The sequence below is a fragment of the Barbus barbus genome, assembly GCF_936440315.1.
Source record: "Barbus barbus genome assembly, chromosome: 2".
Lineage (NCBI taxonomy): Eukaryota > Metazoa > Chordata > Actinopteri > Cypriniformes > Cyprinidae > Barbus > Barbus barbus.
The window spans coordinates 22,071,719-22,091,096 of NC_136730.1; the positions used below are offsets into that span (position 1 = coordinate 22,071,719).

Sequence of the window (19,378 nt, forward strand, 5' to 3'; positions counted from 1 at the left end):
ATAACGTTTTTTATATATAAAGATTTATTACTTTTTTAAATAAATCTACTTTTTCTTGTTATTTTTTTTCAGGTGAGGAAAACTAAAAAAACTAAAAATAAAAATCAGCTTAGTGATAATAAGTTTAATATATTGGCTATATTGTCCATCCGTGTAATGTAGGCTACGCGGGGGCTTTCTTTCTGGGGCTGATAGAGGGGAGTGGCGATGGGTGCTCGGGGAGTGGTCGCATTGAGCCCCCCACTCTCTCCCATACTCCTCCATCACAGCTTGATGTTGGCTGAAGTAAACAGAAGACCATTGGCTGTCCAGAGTCCCTCAAGCGCTGTAATGAATATGTAAACACTGCTTCCCAAGTTTCTTGGACTAACGGTGCCATCGGACAGTATTATTCATGTATCTGGAGGGCTTAATTTCATTTAATTAGCCAAGCTTTGAGAGGCTAAAGTGTCTCCAGATCTCCAGCTGACCGGCAGCGGTTAATTTGAAACGTAAATTGTGGATTGATAGAGGCGTCTTTGAAACACTGAGAGCGGGAACAACCGTGTGTTTAAATCATCCAGCAGCCGAGCTCGTCTATGAGCGTGTATCCGAGCGGAGAACATTAGAGCGGAGTTGCAGTTTGCCGGCTTTCTTTGTGTTGCTTTTCTCCAAGCATGCTTGAACCTCGCAGCGCAGGAGCAGTTTGAACATCGCCAAGCCTTCCTCAACATCCCAAAACTATGGCCAGCGATCACTGCTTATAGAAGAGGATTACTAAAACTCCTTACAACATCCTTTTAACCTTTCTCTGTCCCCTTGAGCTGCATTAAACCCGCGTTGTTCACCGCTTCCCTCACTCACCGCGCCTGGATTGTTGAAGGACAAGTAAGAGAAAAATTGCGCCCTTTTCATAGAGCAGCACTTCGCCGAGAGGAAACATGGATGTATTTTATCCGTCTGCCGGAGGGAATTCTATTCCTGGAGACCCACAAAACCTGGATTTTTCCCATTGCCTGGGATACTACAACTACAACAAGGTAAAAGACCCAGTTTGAACCCCTGAGCTGGTGTTTACAAACTAGGAGCGCAACGCAAAGTTGATTCTCTTTGGTTCAGTACATTTCAATTGGCGAGCGGTGTAGACTTTTTTTACCACTATATACTTGCTTTTTAGCAGTTTAAGTAAGATGTGGTAACTTTGGAGAGGTTTAATGAAAGGGTCGTGATGTTTTCAGTGATTTAACTTTGTAAAGCACCATCATTCAGAGCAGGTGGAAGAGCTAACTTACTGCCAAAACACGCTCACATGTGGCAAGCCATGTTAACATTTATTCCAAAAGAATGCTACTACTAGTATTAGTACTTATTTTAAATAACTAGTAATAAATCTGATAGTGACTAACAGTATCTTATTTTCACTGATAACTATTCTACTCATTAGATAATAATACCTACTCCTTTGTTATCTTATAATGAAAAGTAACTATTCTATTGCTTCTAGTAACAAATTGTAAATTATGTCTCCCGCTAGTGTGTTCTAATTACAGCTGGTACTTATTACAGTTTTCCCAGTACTTATGTTAGAAACTAGTACCTATTTATGGAATGTCAAATATAATGACTTGTCAGAAGGTCTGCAGTTGAATTCAAAATCTTACTAGTGACAATTGAAATGCATTTTAGTGTCTATTCAGTATCTGCTAGGAAAACTGCTGTGACTAATAGCAAAGGAAGAAACTGATAGCGATATTAGTCATTATTAGATTACTTATTAGTTAGGGATGTAATGAATAAATGTTTAAATGGCTTGCCATACTCTGCACTCTTTCTGTGCTTTTTCTTAGTCCTTTTATTTTCCTTAAACAGTGTTAAGTCAGCCTATGATAAACATTTTTTGAGAGATTTCACCAAGAGTCAGCCCCACTCTTTCTTGTGTCATGTCCTTTTGACTGCAAGTTACTTCCAAAACCCCATAGGTCTATGGATTTAGTAATGACTCTACAGAAGGGGGATGCATGCCTTCAGCAGTTAAAGACGACTTTCAAACAAAAGGCTGTCAGTGTTACAGGACAATGCGTGAATTGTGCTGCCTTACAGACTCTGCTTAATATGACAGGAATGTTTTTATGTGCTCCTGGGGGAACCGTTCAGCGATTCCAGGATTTTAGCCCTCCCAGCAAATGTTGTTGTTTAGTAATTCACAGAACTATAAAATCTCGTGTCACAGTGTTTTAGACTGGCAGGTGTTCTCTGTGTTAGAGGGGCTTGACTTTGTTTTGGCAGCTCTGTCATCAGACACTGCATTACTTTGGCCCTATTGATAAATAGTGTCAGAATTTTAAGTAAAGTTTAGTAGAGTAATAGTTAATAGACAGTAATAGATTGGAAATGTGTCTTACTGTAAAAAATACACGTTTTTCCATATTCTCTATTCCAACTCAAACTAAATTATATGTCGTTGCTATATAGTATATACCATAGTTTGCATAAGTAGTGATCTTTGGTCTTTTGTTAAGGTTGGTGTTGAAGCATTGCCTGCTCTTCAGCTTTTACCACCTGACAAAATAATTGTATAATGCTTGACAAACCTAAAGCATCTTCAGGAGAAATTTGACCCATCCCTTCTGGCCTTTACATAACTTCCTGCCTTCTTAATTAGCCTATATGAAGTACAAAGATAATAATGTCGCTACAAAGACCCATAACTACTTTATTTATTACGAAGTGGTAGTTTCTATCTTTTTTTAGACATTGTCCGAGGTGTTTAGATTCTGTTTTGAGAACTTTTTTTTTTTCAATGTAGGCAATGTAGCTTTGATTTTGTTTCAAAGGACAGTCTTCCCATACTAAACACTTGTTCTTAGTTGTGTTCCTTCTACAAACGTCCTCAAAAATCAGTCCAATTTTATACATCCACAATAACATTGCTTTCAGGTATCACATCTTTCTTAATATCTACAATAGAAACAAAATGACTGACGTAAAATTAATTTGGTTAATTTAGAGCCAAAGACAAAGACAGGATTCTGTAATGTTCTCCACCCTGATCGTAACGCAGGTTCAGGTGTATCCAAAAAAAATAAAAAAATTCGGAACAGTTTGAAACTGAAACCACGGGCTTTGGAAAGGTCAACGATCACAACTGATTTGAAAACATCCAAAAAAGTAGGTGTGTCCAGTCGACAGTTTTAATAAATTGATCGTTTTAGTGCAGTAACAGATCCGTGTCTGGGGCTGTAAGTTCTTAAACTGAACTTTAGGGTATCCAGTTAAAGGCCTGTACCCTTGAGGCAGCTATAAGGGGTCTTGATTTGTGTCTGCAGCCACATTGTATGCAGTGGATTCTGGGTAATGAGTGTGGTTTGTGCAGGAGCATTGGGTTTATGAAGCGAACACATGTGGTAGCAGTCAGTGAAGTTTACTAGAAAAGTGTTCCTGATGGCTTAAATAAACCAGTGCCTACATTTGCAGAATGCAATGTGATTTTATTTTTGGCTTTTTTGCAGTTTTGTGGAATTTTGATTGACACATTTACATGCTGTTTCTGTTCTGTGTTTGGTCCAGTTTTGGTTTGTATCGATCAACTGTTCTTAAATATCAAAGACGGATCTGTCACACTGAACTAAACTCTATGCTTGCTTTGTAATTTAGTGAGTTTGTGGTTGTATTTACATAATGTCAGGTACGAGTAATTTGCATTCTAGGTGAATTCTATTTACTCTGATCACTTACAGATGTCTAATAGTGTAATAGAAGGAGCCTTTTTATTATGTAAAGGCATTACATTTGACTGATAATTTTCACAGAAATCATTTAAGGCTGTTGCAGAGGAGATAGTATAATGATTTCATGGATAATGAGACAGCACATTTTGGCAGGGAATGTCTGTCTTTCGTTTGGTGGTTGTCAGCATTCCTAAACCTATTGACTCTCTCTCTCTTTCTCTCTCTATCCCGCTCTCTCATGAAAAGCATCATTCAGTTATGCAAGAGATGGATGATTCTCTTTGTCCTGGAAATGTTTGTGTATGTATGCAATGAATGGACATAAACAGATCACTGTAGAACTGCTGCAAAGTTTTGCACACTAATTCACTCACTGTTTAAATGTAAAAGACACATGTATGTTGTGCAAATTATACAGCAAAACAAAACAAAGTCATAAAAGGTTCATATAGTCAACACTGAGGTTTTTTTATTGTACAAACTCCCTGCAGAGAATGACAAGTTGTGTGGGTTTAGTCAGACTGTTTATAGAACAAATCAGAGTTTGTTTTGACATACTAAGTTATTGCAATTTCAAATGACATTTACTTTCCTTTGATAGCCAACTTATCAGTGTTTACTCATTATTATCTGTCATAACAGTCAGATGTTAGTATATAACTTCTTCAAGAACTCTCGGAAATGCATATTTATTTATTTTTCTGTCAGTGAAATCAGTGAAGAAGATATTACAAGGCATTTGGGAAAGTACAGAAATAAATTAATTTAGTTAAATGCAGAAACTGAAGTTGTTATTATATAGAAATACTGATGGTTGGCGACTTGAAATAATAAATTGTATATAGTGAAATGTTGCTTTAATTAGAAGCTATATATCTGAAGTTACATATTGAGTAATGCTCTTAATAAAGACAGAAATGTTTCCCACATGAGTGAAGGAAATCACTTTTACACAAACGGTTTGCAGGTGCTGGCACTGATCCGTGTGAAAATACTGTGTGAAAATACAACCTCATATAGCAGACTTTATGAACTTTAAGGACATAGATGCAGTTTCATGGTCCTGTGCCGAAGGTGACAGCAGCAGGAAACAGAAAATGACACTGTTGACTACATTCAAGTGCATGTATTCACTTGTTAACACCTACACGTAGACTCTCTTCCCCCAGGTATATAGCTTTTCAATTCAGGCCTAGTGCTGATCCATACAGCAAGGGTTAAATTACACATTCTTACATTAAAATCTGTGTACAGTGATACAATGAATGTACACAGCAGGTGTCATTACACACATGGACAGGAAACAGCATAGATCTGATTCAGGAGTTTTAATCGATGTAACAAAATCCTTCTTTGTAGGGCAAGTGGATACGTGTGTTTGTAGAGATTCTTGTGGCAGATTCTTTGTGAATGGAGGATTTTTTGTCAAATGTAGCTTAATGTCAGAAATAAGAGATTTTTTTTTTTTAAAGTCTTAATTGTTGATGAAACTTTCAATTGTTTTTGTCCATGCCGTGAAAGTCAGTGAAGTCCAAAAAGAAAAAAAATGTCTTTCAAGAAAGAAAGTAATACAGGTTTGGTATGACATGAGGGTGAGTAAATGATGACAGAATTTTTATTTTTGGGAGAACTAGCCCTTTAACTACCTGATCGACAGCTGAAGACAATAGCAACTGATAGCTGATTTGCGAACGCAGCAAATGATATAGTTTCACTTGCCATCTCCATTCAAACAACATAGCATTTTGAGAGCAGTAGCAGATGTAAGTGTGCAGTGTGTCTGAAATGTTTCTCATTGCTTTTGCCAGGAATACTGATGTATTTATTGAAAGTGGAAAGCTTTCATCAGGATATGATTTCACCAGTATTATGTCCTAAAATGGCAGACAGATGTGAAGGTTGTCATTTGGACTTCTGGTGTTTGTGGCAGGGTACGTGTAATCTGCTACTGGGTGTTCAGATCTTGTATTGACACTCAACAAAACGACGTGCCAATCACATTGTGTTCCCTTCATGTGCGTTTTTGCAGAAGTACTGACCTCTCTCTGTTCTGCGGCCTTTTCTTCTCTGTTTCTGTTTTCCGACTTGTTGAAACATTGCTTTAAGTGAACTTAGACTTAATGTGATTTCGCCTCCAGGATGAAAAGTCCCTTGATCGTACTAGTCACATATGGCCATTTTGTGTAACCTACATAATGTATCTCGTTCTGTGCGTGGGGAGTGTCATCATTCTGTGTAAATAGCAATGTAATTCACTCGAGTCCTTCACAGCTAACCGTAACCAATGGCCATCTCAGATGCATCGGTGATTGATGGAAGAAAGGTAACCATGCCAGTACAAGCCCCAGGCTCAAGAGCTCATTTCCACTAACCCCTATCAGCAGACTCTTTAATAGTGGCTATGATTGATTTAGTAGCTGGCTGATATGATGTTGTGTGCCTGGGCAAATATGTAAATGTGTAGCTGACACACACCATTAGCCAGGCCGGATCACACTCTATAAATCATGTCTTTAATCCTCTACATGCTGCTTCCTGTAAATGCTCTTCATCTCATTTCCTCCGATATTACCTGTGCTGCTTCTGGTTGCTATATGTTGAGGTAACTGATGGTATGAATGTCTGTTTTTGCTTCTAATGAGAGGCATTTGTGAATGTGTTCGATGAAACAGAGTAAAATAATAAATGAAACCTGAGGTGATGTACTCACATGTGTGTGTAACTAGATTGTGAGTGAGAGGGAAGGTGAGACAGAGAAAAAGAAAGGAATCATTGATCCCGAGCTGCTGAAAACTGTCACCAAATCTTCCCTTGAGATTGTGTTGAACAAAGGTTTGATGGCTCCTCTACAAGACAGGAATGTGCCCCATGCTGAGGACACAGCACATCTGACAACACATTGTGCTGATGCCAGTCAGCTATGTGGAGAGGGTTTAGCATGCCCTCCTTCTTTTGTTAAGGGCCCAGCTGAAATTCTGATTCTCACCCTGTTCCAAAACACTTCTCAAATCTTATTGTTACGAAACAAAGGGTACCAATCTGGAATGCTGATCACTCAGAAGATATTCCAGTTATGACAATGGCTTCTGATAAGAGAGAAAGGAAACTTTTCCATACATTGTTTTAGCTTGATGGGGTCACCAAACATCTCTGTTAGGATGAGCAAGGCAAGTCTTAGAAAGTATTACTACAGTTTTCCACTTCTTTTGGGGTTATATGTGTGGAAAGAATATTTAATGGTCACGTATTGTTGTATTATTTATACAGAGCCATTGATTGACATCTTTGTATATTGTATGTTTATGCATGTACTTTTCTAAACTGCTGAGTTAAGTCACAAAGAAATAGAAGTAGCAGCAGTTCTTTTCTTCTGTAATGAAGTACATCAGAGTGAAATGGACTATCGAAAAAGAAAAATTGTAGGGTGGTGACTTGGTTCTATTCATCAGTTGTTGATTGAGCTGAATACAACTTTTATTGAAAATCATGAAACTACCAATATTAAACAGAAATGTATTCAAAGTTGAACAAAAATTTAAATTTTAAGGCCCTATGAAATGTCTTATTTTTTCTCTCAATAATAATAATAATAATAATTATTATTATTTTATTTATTTCTATATTTTTCCCTCAGAAATACTAAATTAATTCAGGTAAATAATTTTTCTGGTAAACATTTTATTAAAAATAATGTTTTAATAATAATTTTATTAGTAGTAGTAGTACTGTCATTACATTAAGTAGGGTAAACGTACCTATTAAGCTCACCAAAATCTACATTGAGACATATTTAGTGCACAAGATATTGGTTTCGGTACAAAAAAGTTATGTTAAAATAAAATATTAATCCCTCACATAAAAATATTTAATTTGATTTTAAATGACAAAAGAATTTTGATTAAGATATACATCATTAAATGCAAAAAGTCTGGCTGTGCTTAATGGGTACATTTGTGTACCCTTTAAGCACACCCCTGTTCCCTTTAAGCTCACATCATGTTTTATTAAAAATTATTGTTTATTTTAAAAAACCTTTTTAAAGAATAATTGTTTTATTTGAAGGTACAAAGTCAATAAAAAAGAAAAAACACTAAAATCAAGCAACAAGTCATTCAATTTGATCAGTTATATATTCATAGTGAAGTGTCATTTAAGCACATTGCAGAATCTAGACTAGTCCACGTTCAGCTAAGTAACACATTCAAAAATTAAATAAAACAATCTGTGGCGGGAAGAGCAAAGGACAGACACAGGGTGTGGCGTCAGGCCTCGGAGAGGCTTTTATTAAACAAAATAATAAAATAAAGTGTCCAAAAATAAACAGGGGGTCTGGTTTCCTCGTCGTGCTGCGGGGGTTGTGAAGGAGGGCAGTGTTCTGAAAGGAAGGGTCCAGGTAAGGGGCGGAGTTCGGCGGCCGCACGCGCTCCCCTCTCGGGACCAGGGCGCGAGGGGCGGCGGCTTCGTTTAGCGGCTTTGTCCTTCTTTGGCCCACGGTGCTTCCGGGGGTTATACGGCCCGGCATCCTGGCCCGTCAGCCGTCTCGTGGGTGCGGAACTCAATCCTTTCTCGACGCTCCCTTCCTGGACCCACGAGGACACCAGCGTGAATGCACGGGGAAGAGACCGGTCTCTCGAGGAGAGGCGCGCTCGGCATTTAAACAGCGGCGGTGATGAGGCTCTATTCACATCAGGTGCGCCTCATCACACGCCGCCAGCCCTGGCTGTTTCAGCGCCCCTCCTCTCTCACACACCCACTCCCGTCGGGAGCCTGGTGAAGGGCGGCGAATACGGGACGGGGTGGTGATGATAATAAGGGGGGAGGCAGCCAACTCGTCACAAAACCAATAAAACATTTAATTCATGTGGATGAACACAGAAACAATGTGCACATTTCTGTGTGCGGTTGTTGTGATCGGAAGGAAATTAAAGTCTGCTAGTGTGTGATCCTCAGTCGTTTAGTGTATGATGGCCAGTTTTCATCAAGTGTATGATGCCTGGTGTTTTAAAAAATCTGTTCACATTTTAAAAGTCGCGTAGTGTGTTCCAGCCTTTAGTTGCTTTTTTTCCTGGACAGATACAACAGGTTTCTGATGGATGACATGACTCTCATCTTTGGGCAAAAACTATAGTTATGTCTTGATTTTGTCATCTTAAAGCTGTTAAAATAAATTATTAGACATTTTATAAAGATTAACTTAAAGTGACAACCATCAGTTAATATTTAAAGACGTCTAAGTTTATTTCACTATTTTACAATTAAATCCTAATCTAATCATGACTAACTATATATCGTTGGAAAGGTCTAAGACTCCTAAATAGATATTTTTCTACCTTTTTTGTTAAAAAATTATGTAGGAAACTTAATAGATTAATTTATGACAAGAGTGCACCTGAAAATTTACATCATAACAGGAGTTCAGACCTTTGTCACAGACAGTCTTCTTAGTTGCCTTTTTCCCTATAACGCTTTAGAAATCATAAGAAATTATATATCAGTTGAAAACTTAAAATCTCAAAATTCATCCTTTGAAAGCCATTTTAAAATCAGACATTGCATTACCATGGAAATGGTTCCAGGTTATAATATGCAAAAGTCTGAACATTAATCTCTTAATTTTATAACAAGTAGAGAAATTTACCCAAAATACAGGCTTAAACATCTAGAAAACACACATTTAAGGGGCTCCCCTTTTGGTGAACGTTTTTAGACCGCTTTCAAAATGGCCGCCAGCCAGTGTGAGCACATGGAGACCCATATCTCAGTGTGCATTGATCTGATTGACTTCAAATTACAGGAGGTATGTAGTAACAAACACATCAATTGGTTAAGACATCAAGTAGGATAATAAATATTTTTTTTCTTTTTATAATCTGAGCTCAAAAATGAAAGTGTGCTTAATGGGTACGTTTAACCTAATATTTATGTCATGGTTTCTTCAAGTTAAACTGAACTTTTGTTTTGACGGATTGCTGTGAAGACCTTGAGGTTTCTGTTTGTATATGATTTGATGAAATGGTAAAATGCTCATGAAGTGACTCTCAGAGCAGTTCTGAAGACTGTTTATGTGTTCATGTACTCATATATACTGAGGCGACAGAGGCTGAAAACACAGCGACTAATATGTGCTTCAGTACGTGTGCAGTAAACGAAACCGTGCGTATGCACCATTCATTCACATAGAGACACACAGAACATGCAGGATTCATATTTAAATGGTATTTTTATGGCTTAATATTCACAGACACTACTCTATATTGCATTTTGATTTAAGTGTACTGTTATACTTTTGATGTATCCATCCTAAATTTGTCAAACTCCAGGACATTCTGCATTATACGGTAAATCCTGTTTTTAAGACTGGAATCTGAGATTCCGTCTGCGTTTTCCGCATCTCGCAAAACATAGGGCCCTATGTATGTCACCATAGAGTCTGTCATTTCACAGGAGGGTCGAGTTATGGTAATTTATTTATATTATGAGGTCAAAAAATATACATGGATGAATTCAATAAAATCAATAACATGCATTTAGAAAATAGAAATGAATGGATTTATTTCCAGCAACAAACTATATATATATATTTTTTTTTTCACAGTCTCAGCCAATAAGATGTTTAACGTACAGTTATGTACTAGTGATCGACCGATATCGATTTTTTTATAACTGATACCGATACCAATTATTTGCATGTTTATATGCCTGATAACCGATATGCGGAACCAATATTTATTTACTGAGTGAAGTAAGTCCATACTTTACTTTGGTGTTTCCTCCTTTCAGTTATCTAAAACAGTGTTGAAAATTTGCAGTTATGTTAAATTTAATCTTCATATTACAACAACAACAAAAAAAAAAATTATATATAAAAAAGCATCAGCAGTAACTAGGGATGCACCGATACCGATACTCGGGTATCGGGCCGATACTGAGCTCATGTACTCGTTAAAATGTCCCGATACGAAACGCCAATACCACGCACGAGTGCCATATTCAGACAAAGAAACACCAACAACAGAAAAACAGACAGTAGAATGTAGTTATTAGAGATTAAGGATGTCTAAAAATGTACATGCGGCGGCGCAGATGCGCGAGCTTGTCGAGTGAATATCCCTTTCTCACAGATATCACTGGGAAGTTTGTACTTCGGTCGGAAATGTCAAAAACGAGTAAGTAAAACAATGCACAAGTTACTTAACAGTAGGGATAGAGAGAGCGCGCGCGCACTTCTGTGGTGTGATCTTTATTGATGTTCGCACAGCACACATCATTTGAATTAAAACTAAATCGTAAATATATGACAACATATAGGCATTCATTCACTTTAAACATCATTTATTTTTAAACTTAAGCACTGAACACGAGTGAAACACAAGTGAAACTATCAGCCTGTGTTAAATGCGCTAGGCTGTTCTGTACTTGTCCCTTTCATTCTGCACCGGTACACATAAGTGCGCGCGCTGCACGTGTTTTCCTTGCTTCATGCATGTTTGTGCATTATATGAGTGGCTTTGAAATCTAAATTGCGGCATGTTTCAGATGAAAAAAATAAAAAATCTTCTATATCTGAAAATATTAGATGATTTATAACGAGTGGTTCCCTGCATAATTACAGCAAAACGCGTGGTTACAGCACTGAGCCGCTGCAATGGAGCAGCTCTAATGCTATTTAAGATGATGTACCATAGAGCAAAAAAAAATAAAAAATGAACAGTGAAAGTAACAACAAATTGTAAATTACATTTTAATGGGCATAATTAAGTGTGAAAAATAACCGAAGGATATACAGTCAAACCAAAAATTATTCAGTGACCAGATATAATTTTCGATATTTTTCTTTACTAGTGGGTGCAGGACACTATAGTTAATTTAAGTAACTGAGGATAGCAAAATAAAGTAAACTGTGACAAATTATACCCAAAAATTCTTCATACAGTGGACTACCAGTAAAATTGATACAAAAGTGAGACCAAAAATTATTCAGACCAAATAATGGAAAAAAATTGAAATTCAGGCTTTCATGAACCTGGTTGACAGCATGCCCAGGAGACTACAGGCTGCCATTAAGGCTAAGGGTGGCCCGACAAAGTATTGATAGTTGTGTAAATATTGTCATACCAACAGCTGTCTGAATAATTTTGATTGATTGATAGAAAGGTATTATCAAGCTAAATTTGTTCTGACACAGTTTAACTTGGAGTTCTTGTAATATTTTATTAGCATTTTCTAAACTATAGCGAATAAAATGTGAGAAATGTTGAAGGTGTCTGAATAAATTTTGGTTTGACTGTATCTATTTAATAAATGAAGTTAACCAACTAACATTTTACATACTCCTTAGTTTTCTTTACCCAATATTTAAAAAATGTACAAATACAATAAAAATATCGGTATCGGCACTCGGTATTGGCAAGTAACAAAAATTAAACTATCGGTATCGGGCGAGTACTGGAAAAAGTGGTATCGGTGCATCCCTAGCAGTAACACTAATATTAACAATAAGCAAAATAAATGTAGAAAGTCTAATGTTTTCAAATGGAGAAAATAAATAGAGGACAGGACAGTTTTAGGTTTATAAGCTGTTTAATAGGCTAAAGAGTGAAGAATAAAGCACTGGATAATGTTTACTCACTGAATAATATTCTCTGTCATATTGGAATATAACAAGCAAAACATCGTATTTTATTGCATTTCTCAACTGGCATGTTACCAATAAGCTTCAGGACAAACGATACTGTTATCGATACTTGCATTGTTTTATCTCTGTATACTTCAATGTTAATTGTGAATTGGAAGCTGCTGCTTATCATTTTTCTTCACTGAATGATGTGGCTGACATTTGCTCGACGTGCGTGTGATATCCATGCACGTGCGATGTGTGCTTGCGTGTAATCAGTGGTGGTGAAACGTAACGAAAGTGTGGGCTCACATTATAAAACTAAGCGACACCAGTGTCAGATGCAATATATGCAGTAGTGTAATAGTGAACAAAGGAGGCAACACTAGTAATACAATGAAGCCTTTACTAACAAAACACAACATCTACCTCAAGCAATGCACTGTATTTATTATTATGTCTCTTGGCTCCAGCTCCAACTGCAACTCGCGCGACATTCACATCAAATGTTAATTCAGTGGTAGAGTTGCACTCACGAGACACTGCACTTATTCGCATTCACAAAAGTGCATTATTTGCGTGTGCTTTAAAACCTTGCCGGTTAAACTTTTCATTTGCATGCTGTTCTGACGTGCCCTTATTCAGAGCACGTCCACCTGACCTGAAGCCTGCGTGCATACACTAAAAGGCCGGTCAAACAGCACCTGATTACTTAGTTATCTTAGTTAGCGACTGATTGTGCTAATACTCTCAAAAGGAGCACACCCAGCTTCTAGTATATATATATTTTTATTTTGTACCTTGTTATTATTGTTGTTGTCGTTAAGTTCTACATTTAGCACACAATTGCAGGTATTATGTAGGCTACCATTTTAAATTTGAACTAGCCTATTATTAAATAGGATATAGGTATGTGACCCTGGACCACAAAACCAGTCCTAAGGGTACATTTATACATCATCTGAAAGTTGAATAAATAAGCTTTCCATTGATGTATGGTTAGTATAGGACAATATGTGGCTGAGATTTGAAAACTATTTGAAAATGTGGAATCTGACTGTGCAAAGAAATCTAAATATTGAGAAAATCACCTTTAAAGTTGTCCAAATTAAGTTCTTAGTAATATATATTAACCTACTAATAAAAAATTAAGTTCTCATATATTTACGGTTGGAGATTTACTAAATATCTTCATGGATGATCTTTACTTAGGCTTCAGTAATATTCTCATGATTTTTTATCATTTTGACCCATACAATGTATTGTTAGCTATTGCTACAAAATACCCATGCTTTTTGTGGCCCAGGGTCACATATATAGGATTTTGTTTGTCTCTAAGGACCAGAGAATGTCCAAGGTAATGTTATTTAACTTTAACAATGCAATTTTAAATAATGGCTATGTTTGTAAGGCTTTTCTCTACACTCCATATTAAATAAGTAAATAAATAAAATTTAATTAATTAAAAAAAAAAACTCTTGGGGAAAAATTGGCGACGGTGTATGTAAATTCAATATGATGTATTTTGAATTTTGCACTGCATTGTGTTTTAGGGTTATCAGAAAACATGAAAATGAACCACGATTTTATTACACTAACCATTTAACCATATTTGTAGTTTAACTGTGGTTAAACAAATAACAATCAATCCATCAAAATCAATCCATGGTTACTGCACTTTTACTATAGTAAAACCATTGTTAATTTCCGTATTTCCGTAAGGTAAAATTAATGGATAATGTCCTGGCAGAAAAGTATCAGTAAATTTGACTCTTTTTTTTTTTTTTTTTTCAGTATATCCTAATCATATGCTACAGTTATACAAATATCCTTAAATGTAAAATGTATTTAATATATGCTTTGATGAATGAAACCATAAAACATTTTAATTCTAAGAGGACATTGGAAGTTTCTGCTTTGAACATGTGGCTACTAAATATAGCCTATACGTGCTTCAAAGTAGCTAACACTACTGTTAATGTAGTAATATGAAAGATAATAAGCAAGAGAAATGTAATAACTTAATACTGATCTTCATAACGTGCAGGGAAAAACACAAACTTCTTATGTTTGCGTTGCGCTGTTAACTGATCAGCGTCCGTGCTGTCAGTTCGGTGGCGCTAGCAAACACGTCCTCCCTGCGCTGTCGAGTCGGTCGTGCTGCTCGGTCAATTGAGAGGTCAGAGGTGGGTCCTATGACAGGTCAGCGCTTAGCGAACTCTTTAATACCGTGCTGTTTCCTCCCACTTTCGGTGTTTGGCTTCCCATAGATGAGCATAGACGAGAGAGAGAATTCAATTCAGCACTTTTATTTTCAACTTGCGCTTTCATGGCTGCATATTATTTAATTCAGACAAAGCTACATCTTTATTGGGACAGACTGACGGATCATCTTACGTGACTCCGTGAGTGAGTCTCTATTTCACCAAGCTGCATAAACTACATATCAGGCAATTATGTAATACATCTAATTTGTGCATTGATGTCTATGTTAAATAATGTTTACTAACTACAGCAATTTAAGTACCTGCACGCCATTGTTGTTGTCTGCGGTGATCCTGCGCACAATTCTCAAAACGTTTATCGGTGAATCCCATATCCGATTACGGTTAAATACTTAAATATCGGGGAAAAATATCAATATATCGGTTGATCTCTAGTTTGGACCAATGAGATTTTGGAGTGGGTGGAGCTGACCTGCAAAATATAAATTAAAGTAATCAACAAAATGTCCTTTTGCTCATCATGGTTGTGGTTGTTTAGACAAAAACTCAGATACATACTTGAGAGGTGGCTTTTATCTTTTGTTGTTTCATTGCATCGAGTTAGGACACATTGTACAAGAGAACATCTGTCTGAATTTATATTGAGCTTTATATAGCTTTTCAAGTGTAGTGTTTCTGAGATTATAATTGCACTAATGATTGCTCTCATTTCCTTTGACCTTTTATACATCATTTAAGCTAAAAGGAAATAGAGGAAACTTACTATTTAAAGAACAGTCTGGAAAGTGTATGTTCATGGCCCTACAAAGTATATTTTGGTCTCTCAAAGCTCTCACAAGCTTTGTCCTGCTTCTCTGAAGTTATCGACCTCTTAGGCTTGTTGCAGGGATATTTTCAGTGACCTAAAAACAGCTTTTGCTCTGAATCAGGTGGTTTCTAAAGATCCATTTGGCACTCCATAAGTGTGCAATGCAATAAACAGGTTTCTTTATTTATGGTTAAGACCCCTATCTTATCTAATAGTCTCAGCATTTAATCAACTCGAGCTCTTCTAATAGACTAAAACACTTTTGATTGTTACTTCATACTGAAGGTAACATGAGTCTCTACATATTCAATCATTTGTGACAAAGAGGTACAGTCTCAGTTGTTTATTTGATGAAGACTGGTTTTCAGTAAAGTGACAGAAAAAGAGGATGAAAGGAGGGAGAATCTCATTATTGTAACTGAAGAATGATGCCTCAGATACCACGTGTCAGATGATAATATAAAATCATACTGCAGAGCTTCTGTTAGTCCTTTGTCAGGTTGCGCCACGCATACCCACAATGCCCTGCGGCTCCAGGTTGCCCTGTATGAACTGACAAAGACAGCAGGTGTGCAAATACTAGTAAGGCTCACTGAGCAAAGAGTTCAGATAGTGAGGGTAAACAAAAGACTCATTTGAATGAGCAAACAGAACACATATTGAAATGGCTCGTACGAGTAACAACATTCATAGACATAGAAGACAGCCTGTAGAGCTTTTACATTAGTGTTTTCTTTCTTTCTTTCTTTCTTTCTTTCTTTCTTTCTTTCTTTCTTTCTTTCTTTCTGTCTCTCTTCTTTTCTTTCTCTCGTCTTTCTTCACAGCTGTTACATTATTAGTCTTTCTTTATTTTTTTCTTGCTGTCTTTTTTTCCTCTTTCTTTCTCTTAACATGAAATTCAGTTGGATTTTAAAACCAGTAAGGTGATTTTATGCAGCTGTGTTATGGAAATTAAGGACCAATGGATATTTGCTATTAGCTTAAAAAAGGTCATCGGTTACTGACACTACGGGTAACTCCTCCCCTACTTTCCCACAAGGTATCTGGGTACCTATTAAAATATCTTCAAATCCAGTTCTTCTCAAACTGAAAGCTACTCTCTCTTGATTTTAATTGGATCTTTTTATAGAGGTGCATTAGACTGATAAGTGTCTTTGTTTTTCATGGGAATTAGGCCATGTACACTTTGGCTCTACACTCTTTTCCTCCTTTCATTACTTTTTCATCTATTTTTCCGAATGGATTTGGTTTCTTATGTTTACATTAGCACTTCACAAAAATCGGATTCACAAAAAGCCGAGGAGGACCTGCCGTTGTCTCCCATGCCTGAGGCGGAACAGGAACGTGGTTTTGTTCTGTAGCGGCACGTTGCTCCAAGGGCACTGATTTCCAAAGGCTGGCAGCTTGTGCTGACATGCCGACTCATTTAAATTGTGCTTGACAGAACAACCCAGGGCAATTAATCATTTGACTAGCATGTGGAATGATGCTGTATCACAGACAGAGGAGAGAGAAAAGGACCTCTCGCACGTTTGCTCTTCCTATCCGATTCGCCAACCATGAAATTGTTATCATGCCCATGACAGCGTATTTTCCCTTGTAATAAAAATCTGCTCCATACAGAGGAACTCTTCTTTTCATTAAGACAGGGCAGTGGACATTCACTTGCTGTCACTTGTATCGTAACACATTAAGACATATGTTCTCTGTTTGATGCTAAATGAAGACAAGGTTCTGCCAGAGGGAAGAATGACGAAAAAAGAAAGAAAGAAAGAAAGAAAAGGAAAAAAAGTTTACTGTGTTAGTTTTTCATAGCCACCAACCATATGGTTTGTCTCATTGCTGAGCCAGCTGCTGATATTTATTTCATATGCATATTAAAACTGGAGAGTGGATGCTTTGTAGACGGTTTCCAAAAATTGTACAGTGATTGCTTCATTGCTGATGGGTCTTTTATAAGCCTCAGAGGAATCCTTGAGAGAAACACCAGTCTGCACTCTCTGCTAAAGTGAGATTGAATGTTGCATTTAGCCTCTAATAAAGTTCTATTGGAGACTTCGGCAGCTGGCTCCCATCTGGAGTTTGTAGAGAGGCTTTTACTGTGTGTGAGTGTATATTGGGGGGGCCAGGGACTTTTATTTAAATATATTTAGGTAGGCGTAAAAATGGAGCACATTTTTGTTAAATGAAATTTGACTAGAAGAATATTGCGGTTATTATGCGAAAAGATGGCAAGGTTGATTTGTGCCACAGAAGCTGGATGACTACAAGGAGGACCTTAGAGGGTTCAGTGATGTCTTAGGCTTAGCATTTGGTTGAAACCAATGAAACCAAAGAATAAACAGTAGAGGTTTGCAATGGGTGCTAACAACCCAAAGTCACTGGAAAAATGCACCACCTGGCAGTGGTTTTTTGTATGACAGGAATTTAAATGTCTGGTGAATTGCACTGAAAGGATAATGCTCTATCGTTTTTGAATAATGTATCACTTACACTAAACCTAACAAATAGTGTTAACTGAAGCAAGCATGAAATAAAATATATTAGCTGAAGCAATCATGCTATTTTCTCTTGCATTTTCAAGTCTTTGAGCTGTTTTATTATTGTGACTCGCAACCAGAACCGAGCGCTTTGCATCGCAAGTGTATTCTTGCATCAGATGAGCTACTGAGCAAGGTTACTGTGTCAGATGAGCTTTACATATGGTGCTGGTTATGTGATGTAAATGTAAAAATGTATTCGTTTACAAATCATGCGCCATGGTTAATGTGTTGTGAGGTCATAACAGTATTTTGCATGAAAATAAGTCTTTGTTAAACTGAGATGATGTAATCTTCCCTAGGTAATCATCATTTATGTGAAAAGGTCTTGATGTTTTACTGGCACTAGTGTTCATTTCAGCTGGAAACTGCAGTGAATTGTGTTTATGTGTGATTTTGGAGTTAGGCAAAAATGGGCACGTTTTCCCATTGAGCCTAGGTTTGGTATGCGCATGATGTATGATTGAATACTGAAGTAGTTTTGTGGTCTAATTTCATACATGATGTTTACTTATCTTGTTAGCATACAGATGCAGTTGTGCTTTTAGTAGCGTTGTTGTTTTTCTCAGATGCAAATTCTGGGAAATGAAGCCTATAAATGCACACTACCAAAGGGGTTTAACAGGATGGTTTACTGTGTAACTTATCACTTATGAGCACTTTGATGGTTTTAATTAATTAAATCTACACTTCTCATTTTAATATTTGTTTGAGTGATTCAACATAGAAGCCGACGGCATGAGTTTGAGGCGGGACAAAGAGTTTATCCAACCAAAGGCAGGTGGGTGAAGTGTTTGGAGAAACCTGCCCAAAAACAGTCATTGTGCTGCTAGTTGTGCAGAAATTAAATACTTCACCTTTAATAAACTTAATTTCTGCTTCAGTACATGACTTCAGTTTTATATGAACATACAGTCTGTAGGGGTCACCAGATGTTGCTGCAACGTTAGCATCTGTTCGCTTGGACCGCTGGACAGTGCGCTCTGGAGCCTTACACTCTGTAAACCCCCCAATGGTAGATTGTTTTAGGATCATTACCCTTCTCACTCACCCTGATAAAGCTTGTATGAGAGCTTTCATCTCCCCATGCTCCTCTGAGTCACATGTCAGAGCCCCGGAGACTGGAATCTCCAAAGCTCTGTTTACACATGGGCTCAATGCACTCCTGAGCTCAGCTAGCCTCACCAAGCACCGCGGTGTAAAAGGCCACGATCGCTACTAATTAAGCGTTGGGGTGGAGCCGGAGCTGTTTGACATCCCCTAGTTTGAATAGCCATTCTGTTCTGTGCTAGTAGTGAGAGAGTGAATTGTTATCAGTGTAATCTTTGTGGGTTGAGCATATAAACAATGTCCCTTCAGTATAGAAACATTCTGTGCCACTCACTCTTGTAAATGATAGGCAGTGTTGTGTTCATATAGGGATCTGATTTAGCCATATAGGTGTTCACCGCCTTGGCATGCGAGACCTCTTTGTTCCAAATCCA

At 37.3% G+C, this 19,378-nt stretch overlaps 1 protein-coding gene across 1 annotated transcript in view; it reads left to right on the forward strand.

Moving 5' to 3' along the window:
• The first annotated feature begins 220 nt into the window (after nt 1-220).
• Nucleotides 221-19,378, forward strand: part of LOC306878276 (TOX high mobility group box family member 3-like) — a 52,297-nt gene continuing 33,139 nt past the window's right edge. The window contains exon 1 of the mRNA XM_079430525.1: nt 221-1,019. Coding sequence (XP_079286651.1) covers nt 921-1,019 — 99 coding nt within the window. The 5' untranslated portion in view covers nt 221-920. The remainder of the gene's footprint in view (nt 1,020-19,378) is intronic.